General features: G+C 41.3%; 1 protein-coding gene across 20 annotated transcripts in view; it reads right to left on the reverse strand.

Annotated features, from left to right (window-relative positions):
• Positions 1-12,495, reverse strand: part of Kiaa1217 (KIAA1217 ortholog) — an 839,639-nt gene that overhangs the window by 456,761 nt on the left and 370,383 nt on the right. For 4 of the 20 annotated variants that reach the window (XM_060372916.1, XM_060372919.1, XM_060372915.1 and 1 more), the window contains exon 1: positions 9,032-9,364. The exons of 6 other annotated variants lie outside the window; for them this stretch is intronic. In XM_060372916.1, coding sequence (XP_060228899.1) covers positions 9,032-9,242 — 211 coding nt within the window. In that variant the 5' untranslated portion in view covers positions 9,243-9,364. Of the gene's footprint in view, positions 1-9,031; positions 9,377-12,495 lie in introns of those variants that run through there. 10 more of the 20 variants (XM_060372901.1, XM_060372902.1, XM_060372899.1 and 7 more) reach the window with 8 other exon arrangements.

The following is a 12,495-nucleotide window of genomic DNA, read 5'->3' on the forward strand; positions in this document are numbered from 1 at the left end:
CTGAACAACAACAACAATAGAAGTGCTGTTCTACAAGAGAGAAATCTTACGGGGCTTCAGCCCTAGATAAAGTATAGGCATGGGAGAGCTTTCCGTCTTCTGTTATCTTCTTCTTTTTCTTTCTTCAGAGACTGAAAGTTTTTTTCATACAAGTCTTTGACTTGCTTAGAGTTACACTAAGGTACTTTATGTCCTTTGTGGCTATTGTGAAGGGTGTTGTTTCCCTAATTTCTTTCTCAGCCCTTTTGTCTTTGGTATATAGGAGGGCTATTGATTTTTTTGAGTTGATTTTGTATCCAGCCACTTGGCTGAAGGTGTTTATCAGCTGAAGGAATTCCCTGGTAGGATTTTTGGGGTCACTATGTATACTATCATATCATCTGCAAATAGTGATACTTTAACTTCTTCCTTTCTGAAATGAATACCCTTTATCTCCTTTAATTGTCTTATTGTGCTAGCAAGGACTTCAAGTACTATGTTAAAGAGGTATGGAGAGAGAGGAAAGCCTTGCCTTGTCCCTGATTTCAGTGGAATTGCTTTAAGTTTTCTCCATTTAGTTTGATGTTGGCTTGCTGTATATCGCCTTTACTATGTTTAGGTAAGTGCCTTGTATCCCTGATCTCGCCAGGACTTTAAACATAAATGAATGTTGAATTTTATCAAATGCTTTTTCAGCATCTAAGGAGATCATATGTGGTCTTTTTCTTTCAGTTTGTTTATATGGTGAATCACATTGATGAATTTCCATATATTAAACCACCCCTGCATATCTGGGATGAAGCCTACTTGGTCATACTGGATGATATCTTTGATGTGTTCTTGGATTTGGTATACAAGTATTTTATTGAGTATTTTCACATCAATGTTCATAAGAGAGATTGGCCTGAAATTCTCTTTCTTTGTTGGGTCTTTGTGAGGTTTAGGTACCAAGGTGACTGTCGCTTCATAGAATGAGTTTGGTAATGTTCCTTCTGTTTCTATTTTGTGAAATAGTTTGAAGAGAATTGGTGTTAGCTCTTCTTTGAAAGTCTGGTAGAATTCTGCGCTGAAACCATCTGGCCCTGGGCTTTTTTTGGATGGGAGACTTTTGATGACCGCTTCTATTTCCTTAGGGGATATAAGACTATTTCATTGATTTACCTGTTCTTGATTCAGTTTTGGCAAGTGGAAATACTATTCAGCAATTAAAAACAAAGAAATCATGAAATTTGCAGGCTAATGGTAGGATCTAGAAAAGATCATCCTGAGTGAGGTATCCCAGAAGCAGAGAGACACACAGGGTATATACTCACTTATAAGTAGATATTAAATATATATTATATAGGATAATCATACTAAAATCTGTACACCCCCTAATCAAGAAGGAGGATCCTGGGTAAGATGCTCAATCTTCATTGAGAAAGCCAAATGAGACAGAATCAGAAGAGGGAGAAAACAAGGAATGGGACAGGAGCCTACCACAGAGGTCCTCTGAAAGCCTCTATCCAGCAGTGTATCAAAACATATGCTGAGATGTGTAGCCAAACTTTGGGCAGAGTGCAGGGAAATAAGTGGGAGACCGAAAGACCTGGAGGGGAGAGGAGCTCCACAAGGGGGGAAATAGAACCAAAAAAATCTGGGTACAGGGGTCTTTTTTGAGACTGATACTCCAAACAAGGACCATGCATGGAGGTAACTTAGAACCCCTGCACAGAAGTAGCCCAACACAGCTCAGTATCCAGGAGGGTTCTCCAATAGTAGGAAAAGGGACCATCTCTGACATGAACTCATGGGCTGGCTCCTTGATCACCTCCACCTGAGGGGAGAGCAGCCTTACCAGGAAACAGAAGAATACAATGAAGCCAGTCCTGATGAGACCTGATGGACTGTGGTCAGAGGGAAGGAGAGGAGAACCTCCCCTATCATTGGACTGGGGGAGGGGTATAGGAGAAGAAGAGAGAGAGAGGGTGGGGTTGATAGGGGATGGGAGAGGGGGCTACAGCTGGGATACAAAGTGAACAAACTGTAACTAATAAAAAAATTAAAAAAAAGGAACTATAGGCTACTAATGTCTGATGAGAGAGGGAGAATTAGTCATCCCCAAAGATGACTCCCCTAACTGGCTTTCCAATACCAAGTGGTATGCCCTGAAACCATATACAGATAAGCAACAATAAATTAACTCAACATGATATATTTATATATTTAAGTATAGATACATACATATGGAACAATAACAATTAAAGAAAAGGAGGCTATGGATTTGAGGGGGAGTAAGGGAGGATATATGGAGGATGGTCAAATAGTGCAATTATATTTTAATTGGAAAAAAAACTCATGGAATTAGAATTCTGGTTCTATGACTTCCTGGCTAATGATTTTGAGAAATTACCTCAAACTTTTTGTGTCAATTTCCTAATCTGCAAAAACAAGTACAGTAATAGCACTAAGTCATAGAATTCCCTGAGGCTGCTTACAATTGTGCCAGCCATAGTGGTACAACTCAAGAGATGTTACCACCATCTTTTTCATCACAGAAAGTGTATGAAAGAAGGGAAGCTATTTCTTCAAATCAGTCTTGATGGTATTCATGTCTACTTTTAAGAATGATTTAAATTTGTTTTTCTCTCAGCTATTCAAAATAAAGAAAAAGAGCTTGACCCGATGAGATGGCTCAGTGGGTAAAGTGCTTGCTGCAGGAATCTGATGACAATGAGTTTGATCCTTGGAAAGGTTGATAGGAGAACTGACTCCACAATGTAGTCCTCTGATCTCCGTACATTTGCCATGGCGTATATCATGCTGCATGCATATACCTTAATATAAAATAGTTATAGTAAACTAACAAATCAAGGGCTGAAGTGCAGCTCAGCAATAGAGCACTTACTTAGCATTACCTTGGTCAGGTTTCGATTTCTTTCTTCTTTTTCTATTATTTAATTAATTTATTTATTCTATATCTTGATTGCAGCTTCCCCTTCCTCTTCTTCTCCCAGTCCTTCCTTCTCCCCTCCCCCACCCCTTTCTCCTTTCTTTTTCTCTTCAGAGAAGGAGAGGCCTTGTATGTATGTCAATCTGCCTTGGCCCATCAAGATGCAGTAGGACTAGGGCCATCTTCTCTGACTGAGGCTAGGCACAGCAGCCCAGTTAGGAGACAGGGATCCAAAGGCAGGCAATGGAGTCAGAGACAGCCCCTGCTCCAGAACTAAATTTCTAGCATCACACAATGAAATAAGAGCCAAACATTGGGCAAAGCATGGGGAGTCTGATGTAAAGTGAGGATAGATAGGAGGACCTGGAGGTGACAGGAGCTCCACAAGAAGAACAAGAAAGCCAACTAACCAGGGCCCAGAGGGATTTGTGGAGACTAAAGCACCAACCAAGGACCATGCATAGACAGGACCAAGGCCCCCTGTACAGATTTAACAGATGGACAGCTCAGGTTTCATGTGGGTTCCCTAGTAAGGGGAGCCAGGGCTGACTCTGACGTGGACTCTGTTGCCTGCTTTCTCATCTCCCTACTGACAGGGCTGCCTTGCAAGACCACAGGAGAAGATGATATGCTCAGTCCTGATGTAACTTGAGCTGGACTGGATGGTTAAGGGAGGAGGGAGGATTCTAAGAAGTAAGGGAGGCAGAATGGGGGAAGGGAAAGGGGTGGGACTGGGAGGAGAGGAGGGAGGAGGCTACAATGGGGATGAAAAGTGAATAAATAAATTAAAAGAAGAATTGATCAACTAATGAAACCAGGATGATGTCGTTTACAGAAGGGAACACAGCTTAGCAAGAGATGTTTACAGTCTCAGACACTGACTCACACCCTGACCTGGAAGAACCTGGCTTGTATCAAGGTAAACTTTAACACTGATCTTCCAAATGGTGGATTTCATCATGGTGGAAATTCTTCGTGGGAGAATCTTATGAATACTACAGTCCTAAGAATGACTGGTAGTTTGGGTCTTCTATTCCAGGGGTCAATCTGGATCATTGGTTGGGAATGAAAAGCACACCAGTGTCGCAGAGATATGGTTAATCAGGTTGTTGTAGTTGATTTTTATAGTACCCTCAAAGTAGAATAGGCAATGAAAACTATGTTAAATGAATACCTCACAGGCACATAAAGTAACACCCTGTATTGTGCTCTCAAAATTAGAGTGACAATACTCTTGAAGAATTCGCACATAATGATCATAATTATATTAGAAGGGTTGGAAAATAAAATCAAGATAAAATGTTAATTTAAAATGTAAGTGAAAGCTCGGCATGGTGGTACATGTCTTTAATCCTAGCACTCAGGGAGACAAAGGCAGGTGGATCTCTGAGTTCAAGGCCAGTCTTGTCTTCAGAGTGAGTTCCAGGACAGCCAAGGCTACACAGAGAAAGCCTGTCTCAAAAAACAAAACAAAACAAAACAAAACAAAAAAGTAAGTAAAGATAAACATCACAGAACAACAGCTGACTCCTAGAGCTCACAGAAAGGAAGAAAGATAAATCACCTAAGAATTAGCCGGATAGTTTGAGCTGAGGACACCCTTGAACTTAAAAGAACCCATCAAAAATCTACTTAAAGTGGCTAAAAACCTGATCATTTCAAATACTTCAAGAACGTTCTGAAACATCAAGAATAAAGAGGAGATCTTGAAAGCTTTGAAAGAGAGAGCAAAAGCATTACCTACAAAGAAAGCTACGGATGTGTGAGTGACACAGGGCTATTCATTAGATCTAGAAATCCACACCCACTCAAAATATCATGAGGCCATTTAAAGAGAACAAAGATAATTTTGGGACATGCAAACATTCAGACCATCCCCCTACACCCCCATTTGGCTTTCCTTTTGATGTTTCTGGGGATTGTGATGCAATGAAATGAAGGGAGAAAGAGATACCTGTTCAATGTTCTAGAAATTGGGCAGGAAAGAGCAGGCAAAATGTCAGAAGAAAACTGAGAAACACATTTTGGGCAGAAAAGCACTTCTTTCCTCAGAGAAATTTGAAATGCCCCACAGAGAAGAAGACTAAGATTTTAAAACCACAAGAGGAAATGATAACATTAGGTTTCTTGCATTAGGGATGAAAATATTTATGAGGTCATCTTAGGTATATACTTCATTTCCAATGTTTAGAAGTTGTCAATAGATAAACTGTAGAAGATCTAGTTATGCCATAACACATGACATAAATACTTTGATGTGAAATAAAAACATATAGTATAACTTTAAAGAGGAGGGGAGGGGGACATTGAAAGCAGATGAAGGTGAAGTCCTGCTGTAATTTGTGAAATACATTAAATGAGACACAGAATTTAAACAAATTAAAATTGCACTTGGTTAACAAGAAACCAGACATGTAACAAAGACCAAGTTACATTCATGGCACAAATGCATCTAACTTTCTAAATTGTAACACCAAGACCTCAGTGAGGTCAGCAAGGCCATAGCTCAACTGAAACTCAAACCCAGCGGTATTTCTGACATTGTTTCTTGCTACTTTGAGACAGGGTCTGGCTAGCCTGCAGATCACTATTTAATTCATGCTTGCCTCAAACTTGTGGCAATCCTTCTGCTTCAGCCTCCCAAATGCTGGAATTATAGGTGTGTATCAGTATGCCTGGCCTAGGTTTGATTTTCTTTTTGTAGTGCTACACTTTGAATCCAGGGATTTATATGCCAGGCCAGTGCTTTATCACTTGCTTCCAGGTCCAGGGCTTCTTTGTCTTTACATCTACCTACCTGCCTACCTACCTACCTACCCATCCATCTATTTATCCACCCATCCATATATCTGTTTATGTTGTGTGTGTGTGCGTGTGCGCGTGCGCTCGTGAGTGTGTGTGCGCGCGTGCATGTGTATCATAGCAGAAGTGGGGCAAAACTTCCATTAGTTCTTTCTTTCTACCATGTGGATCTCTGGTAGGAGTAGGAGCAGAACTGAGGACAGCTGGCTTGGTGGGAAGACCTTTACCTATGAGCCATCTCTCTGGCCTTGGATTTCTTAATCACATGATACAGACTTCAGTGAAAAACTAACACAGCCATGTTACAAGACAGAATTCTTCCTGCTCTCCAACTAGAGGCGCCTATGAAGACTGTGATCTGAAGATGGCCAGCTAGTTTATGTGCACTTGACACCTCAACTGAGAAAAAGCCTCGCTAAGACGGGGCTGTAGGCAAACTTATAGGGTATTTTCCTAATTCGTGATGGATACGGGAGTAACCAGCCCACGGTGAGTCTGCACAGGTGCTCCTGGGTTCTAGAGAAAAGCAGGCTGAGCAAGTCAGTAAGCAGCAATCCCTCCATTGCCTCAACATCAACTTCTGTCTCTAGCTTTTTGTTCTGATTTCCTTCAGTGATAGACTATGATGTGGGAGTGTAAGCAAAATAAACCCTTTCCTCCCCAAATTGCTTTTGGTGGTGGTGTTTCATTGCAGCAATGATAAGCTAGGACAAGAGGTTGCTTTTGAAAAGAATTCTGATTAAAAGCAAAGATACATGTGCATCCCATCATGTCTTTCAAAATAACCCAGTTCTGCTGTCAACATCAAAACTTTATGGTGTTAACTTTTCTCATCCTCCCTCAGGGGTACAAAGGAAATACCATTTTATAAATTTATAATCTTCCTCTAGTTTTTTTTAAAATAAAAATATCATTTTCTGTATTGCTCTTGTACTGTGATAAAAATTCTTGGTTTTAAGGACTTTTAAAACAAATCCCCCCAAACAACTGCTATCAAACGTTGGTTTCACCCACAAAGTCTATTCAGGAGCATCCTCAAATTGGCCAGAAGAGGGTCTCGATGATCAATAACCTTTGGACAAAGCACCTGGCTCAGACTCTGTGTAAAGGTCTCCCTGCCTGTGTTACAGAGGCATAGTGATTACGCCATAAATGTTGGCACATTCTGGAGGTGGGGCAGGTTGACAGTCCTTTTCGTTGAATGTTTATGGTTTTAACAACAGAGGATGCTTATTGAGCAGCCAAAATTCAATCTCTTTAAACTTCCGTAAAAACTTTCAAGTTTTTCTGTGTTAGTTTTATGCACTACTTTTCACAACGTCTTTTGGCTCCAGCTTTTATAAAAATACTTTATTGCTCAAATGGACAAACAACTACAAAGGCAAGGAAAAATGAATTCATACCCAGAAAGACATTTGCATCTTTGAAATAGCACATAACACAATAATGCATCATTGTGGATTCTTTCTAATAGTTTTAAACAGAAGAGGACAGGATTGAGATTATAAAATGAATGTATTTCTTTGCATGAAATATAAACTTTTCCTTCCAGGATGAAGTTATTATATTGTTAGATGAGAGTTTAAAACATATCAAAATAAGCATTGTAAAATGCTTCTTAGAAATTTTAATGTATAGTTCTTGATAAATATAGGAGAAATTGATACTGCATTTAAAAAATACAATTTAATTACCCTCTGTGATTATCCATACTAAAATAAAGTTCTCAGTAGTTAAACATTTTTTAGAACAAAACATAGATACTTTATTATACATATTTAAAGAAAACTACATATTTATAGGAAAATTATTCCTGTAGTCAAACAAATTAATTTATCTATTATCTGATACAATCACATTTTAGTGTGGTAAAAGCACATTAAACATACTCTCTTAGAAAATTTTTACTATTTATTAACTATACTACATAAAACCTCAAAGTGACTTGTATTTCTTGTTTCATGTTTAGACTTTAATTTATTTTTTTAAAATTTATTTATTTTTATTCACTTTACATTCTGGTTGTAACCCCATCCCTCCTCCCCTCCCAGTTCCATTTTCCCTTGCTCTCTCTCCCCTCACCTCTTGCCTATTCCTCAGAAAAGGGGAGCTCCCTTTCCCATCCATCCCAGCTCATCAAGTTTCTTAACAGAGGGAGAGAAACTCCAACCCACCCACAAAAACTTTGACGCCAAATTTACTCTGCCTACAAGATGTGCAGGGATAAAGATAGAGCAGATAAAGCAGAGATTGAGGGAATACCAAACCAATGCTTGGCCCAACCAAAGATCCATCCTATAGCAGAGCCTCAACCCCTGACACTGTGAAGGATACTCTGCTAAACTCGCAGACAGGAGCCTGTCAGAGTTGTCCTCTGAGAAACTCTACCCAGTAGCGCCTCAAAACAGATGCTGAGACTCACAGCCAAACATTGGGTGATGAGTAGGGAGTGTTGTGGAAAAGTGGGAGGAAAGAGAAAAAGACCTGGAGGTGACAGGGGCTCCACGAGAAGATCAAAAGACCCAACTAACCAGGGCCCAGAGGGGCTTGCTGAGACTCATCATCAACCAAGGACAATGCACAAACCGTACCTAGGCTCCCTGAAAAGATGTAGCAGATGGGCAGCTTTGGCTTCATGTGGGTCTTCTAGGAAGGGAAATAGGAACTGCATAGGACAGGGACTCACTTGCCAGGTTTTTTATCACTTCCCCCTGGCTCGACTGCCTTGCCAGAGGAAGAGGAAGAGGACAGGCTTGGTGAAACATTTTTCAATTCCTGGTCAAATAGTCAACAGTAGTTCTGTTGAGGGGCACACTCCAACATGCACCTGAGTGGGCTTATCCAGGTGACAGAGCTGGCAGGAAGTTTTGTCTCACTTGGCAAAGAACTTAGATAGGTTAGATAGGCTTTTCAGAGATGCATCATCTTAAACAGAGACTACCAATAAGTAAACATGCACAAGTTCCTCATCTAATTAATGACACGGCTTTAGGACACTTTCTCTATTTCTTTCCATTTAGATAAGCAATAAGAACCATATGCAGGCATGATCACAGAACCAAAGAGTACAGAACGCAAAAATAAACTCTAATCTGAAAGAGAAATGACACCCCCCCCACCCAGTTGTTCTTATTCTTTAATTAATCAAAGCACCATCACTTCCACTGCCCTAATGACTGGTTATTTTACAGTACACTCCGGGGCGCTAGGAAAGGGCGCATGCACACAAACAGGGCTAAGCTGCGTCCCTGCGGCTTCCTTGTCAATTACCTGGCACAATCCAAGCAGGAAGTTTTAGGCAGCTGACTGCAGCCTTACCTTTGTGAGCTGCGGCTTTCCTCTGAGCCGGAGTTGCCACAGGCTGCACCTGCTGCTGCTTCGCCAAGTTTCCTTCGCTGCCAGTCCTCTCTGTCTTCTCACCTAGGCTCGTTTTCTTCTGCTTGCTGCTAAAATCATCCTTCTTAGAGGACGGCAGCTTAGAAGCTGCGTTAGCAAAGAAGGATCTAGCCGAGCGAGAGGATTTGGACATTTTAAACAGCAGGGAAAACACAAAACCCCCAAACAACAACAAAAAGCCCTCAGCTCTAGAACGGTACCTGCTCGGGCAGCAAATCTAAAAATTATCCTAGAGTTTCACTCCTTAACAGCCAATGGCTGTGTTCAGCTGGATAGAAAGTGCTGGCTGGGCTGGGTTGGGCTGCGCTGGGCTGGGCTGGGCTGGGCTGGGCTGCCACTTGTTTTTTGTTTTTCTTTTTTTAAATAGCGGCATCCTGCAGTCACCGGACAAGTGGAATGAAAATGTGTTTCTAAGATGAAGGTGGCAGTTGCAATAGTAAGTGCTCCAACTTCAGGGACCTGCAGATTCTGGAAGAGGGAATGTGAACTATGCACACTGGACAGCCAGAGATGAAAAATGAGTATAAGAACAGCCGCACCCACTCAGGTACAATATGTGAAAATGAACTGGATGTGAGGTTTCCTGGACCATGGAGCCCATGCCATGTTTATCTTCCAGGCACCCATTCAAGCAAATATTTCCCTGCCTTAGCATATTCCTAGCTGATAATCCAAGGGTGGGACCTGAACTGAACGCCCACCTACAAAAACACTTCTACTGTTTACAGAACACGGAGGGCACCGTGCAAAAGAAGAAAGCACAAGACTGCATTTTCCATACCTCTTGGGGCTGCTCCGCAGCACCCAGTAATTGAGAGAGGGGCTGGAAGCCTGAAAGGGTGCGTGGTGCATGTCTATTTCTCTGTCTGTCTCTGTCTGTCTCTCTGCAAATCTGGGACTGTGTTACTTCCTTTTAAAGAACACCAAGTTTCTTCTAGTGAGTAGCTGTAATTACTCTGCTTTCTAAAAGGCTTATAGAAACATGGAAAATTCAGTTGTATTCACTGGGTCAGGTTTTCTTTAGGCTGAAAACAGTCCTTTCAACAACTACACACACAGAACCCACTAAAGCATGTAGCCCCTTCCTTACTAAAGATAACCCTTTTCCCTCTTCATTTCCCATGTCAGTGATTTTTACTGCTTGGGGTTAAGCTGTTTCCATCCTCAATTATTCTGTTTCCTCAGGGAGAAACTGCACAGACACTCTAAGGAGCATAAAAGAGTTCTGGGAATCTGTGATCATATAATGGCCCTTAGCGCACAAATGCCCCGATAAATGCACAGCTGTTTTATCTTACTTTATCAGGTGAGAATTAGAAGCCAGGAAGAACATAAATGTAGTTACCCCTGAACTTTACTTGTGGCCTGGCCCAGAGAAAGAACCATTTGCAGCATTTAATTAACAATTTTGATCTACGAGGGATGAGGCCATACAGATTGCCTGGGAAAACAAACCTGCCCTTCATCTGGTAAATGGTAACTATCAGTGCACATGCATATACACACACACACATGCACACACACACACACACACACACACACACACACCCTCCTCACCCCCAAAATTCCCAACTTTAATGCTCCTTAGCAAACCTAGCACAGCCATAAAAGCCATCAGAGTTACAAGCTTAAATCCTGACTCAGATCAGAAGGTCCACAATGGGAGCTCATTCATGATTTCAGACCAAAAAAACCCAGAAAAGCTAGGAGTAAGTCCTTAATGAGAAGACAATGAACCTGTGCCTTCCCAAATTCCACTATGTCATCAAACTCACACCACTGTATTAGAAAGCACACAGCTTAAGTGACCCTTCACTCTTAAAACTCCTGTCCAAATCAGATAGACCAGGCTTTCCGACAGCTGCACCAGGCTTCTCTACCTGGCCAAACTCTGTGTGCTTAGGCTTCCTCAGGCACCGTCTTTCTAGAATCTTCCTAGCAGTCACTTTTCTTTCAGGTATAAATTTGACAAAGAAATAACTTTGCGACCCTGTAGACAGCCACATGCCGTGTGTCAGAGCCTAGCAGTGCAGTCTCTTAGAAGTGGGTCTGGTTAGCCCAGGTCCTGTCACTGAAGGCTCGCCATCCAGGTTTCCAACTCCAAAGAGATGAGCACCAGAAATACAGCTTGGTCCCAAGCAGGTATAGACCCGATGGCTGTGGAGATTATGGCACCTGGCAATGCACTGGAGCCTGGCAAGCCAGTGAAGGAGCCATGCCAGGAAGGAGGTATAACTGTGTCCTGATGCCATCTGAAGCAGGTGGTTTTCCTATCTAGTGGGTGAGGCATTTAACAGTGATCACTTTGTGTATGGGCATAGCATACCTGTCTCCTCTAGCAGGGCCTGGGATAACCAGACCTGTTATCCCAGACAGAAAAAAGTTAACAGTGACTATGAAGCAGACCACTGGAAGATGTAGGGACAATACCAGTGTCCTCCAGAGAAACAACCAATGGGAGACATTTACGTTATATATGTATATATGTGCATATATATGTATGTAAACTAATCTCTGCATCTACGAATGTACATATGAAATATATGCCACACATTGAGAGATACACACAGATACCAAGCATATACATAACATATATGTTAAGCCAGTAATCAGGCATCCAGAATGATATATATATATAATATATTTAGTAATATATTATACATCCATATATTTAGTCAAATATTATACATCCATATATTTAGTCAAATATATAATATACATGCATATAGGATAAACAATACACATAATGTACATTTATATAAAATATGTTCAATATATAAAATATGAACTGGATGTTGGGATACCTGGAGTCAATGTTGTTGGCACAACAACGTTGTTGCCTATGTTTTTGTGAGCCTGAGGTATTATAGAATTATCTGGAAAGCACTACAATGGAACATTTCTGAGTTTTCCCTTAGACCAGTAGGCTAAAATCTCAGGCAAGGCCTGAGCTAGGCTTTCACAGAAGCAATTGTTGGGCATGTCTCTTACTCATGGTCTCTGGGAAGATGTCTAGCCTATAACCCTATATGAAAAGTCCCCAAAGGACCATTCCTGAGCACAGATGCTGCAGCTCCTCGGTGGTTCAGCTTGTTTCTTGTTTGTGGAAACTCTGCCCTTCACAGGCTGAGTTGTCATGTAGGTAAGAACACCATGTAGGTGAGGCCATGCCACTCATTGCCTCATCCATTTGTTCTGTGGCCATGCTTGGTTTGTGGTGTAATACTTGTGGTAAACATATTTCCCTGTCACTCAAGATAAACAAACAAACAAACAAACAAACAAACAAACCAGACTTGCCCTGTCTGCACTCACATTTGTGCATTTCTTCAAGGGAGGCTGGCTTATTCAGAGGATCCAGGCCTGAAAGTGCCTCATGGTTCATT

Source organism: Meriones unguiculatus, chromosome 19 (assembly GCF_030254825.1).
Source record: "Meriones unguiculatus strain TT.TT164.6M chromosome 19, Bangor_MerUng_6.1, whole genome shotgun sequence".
Taxonomy (NCBI): Eukaryota; Metazoa; Chordata; class Mammalia; order Rodentia; family Muridae; genus Meriones; species Meriones unguiculatus.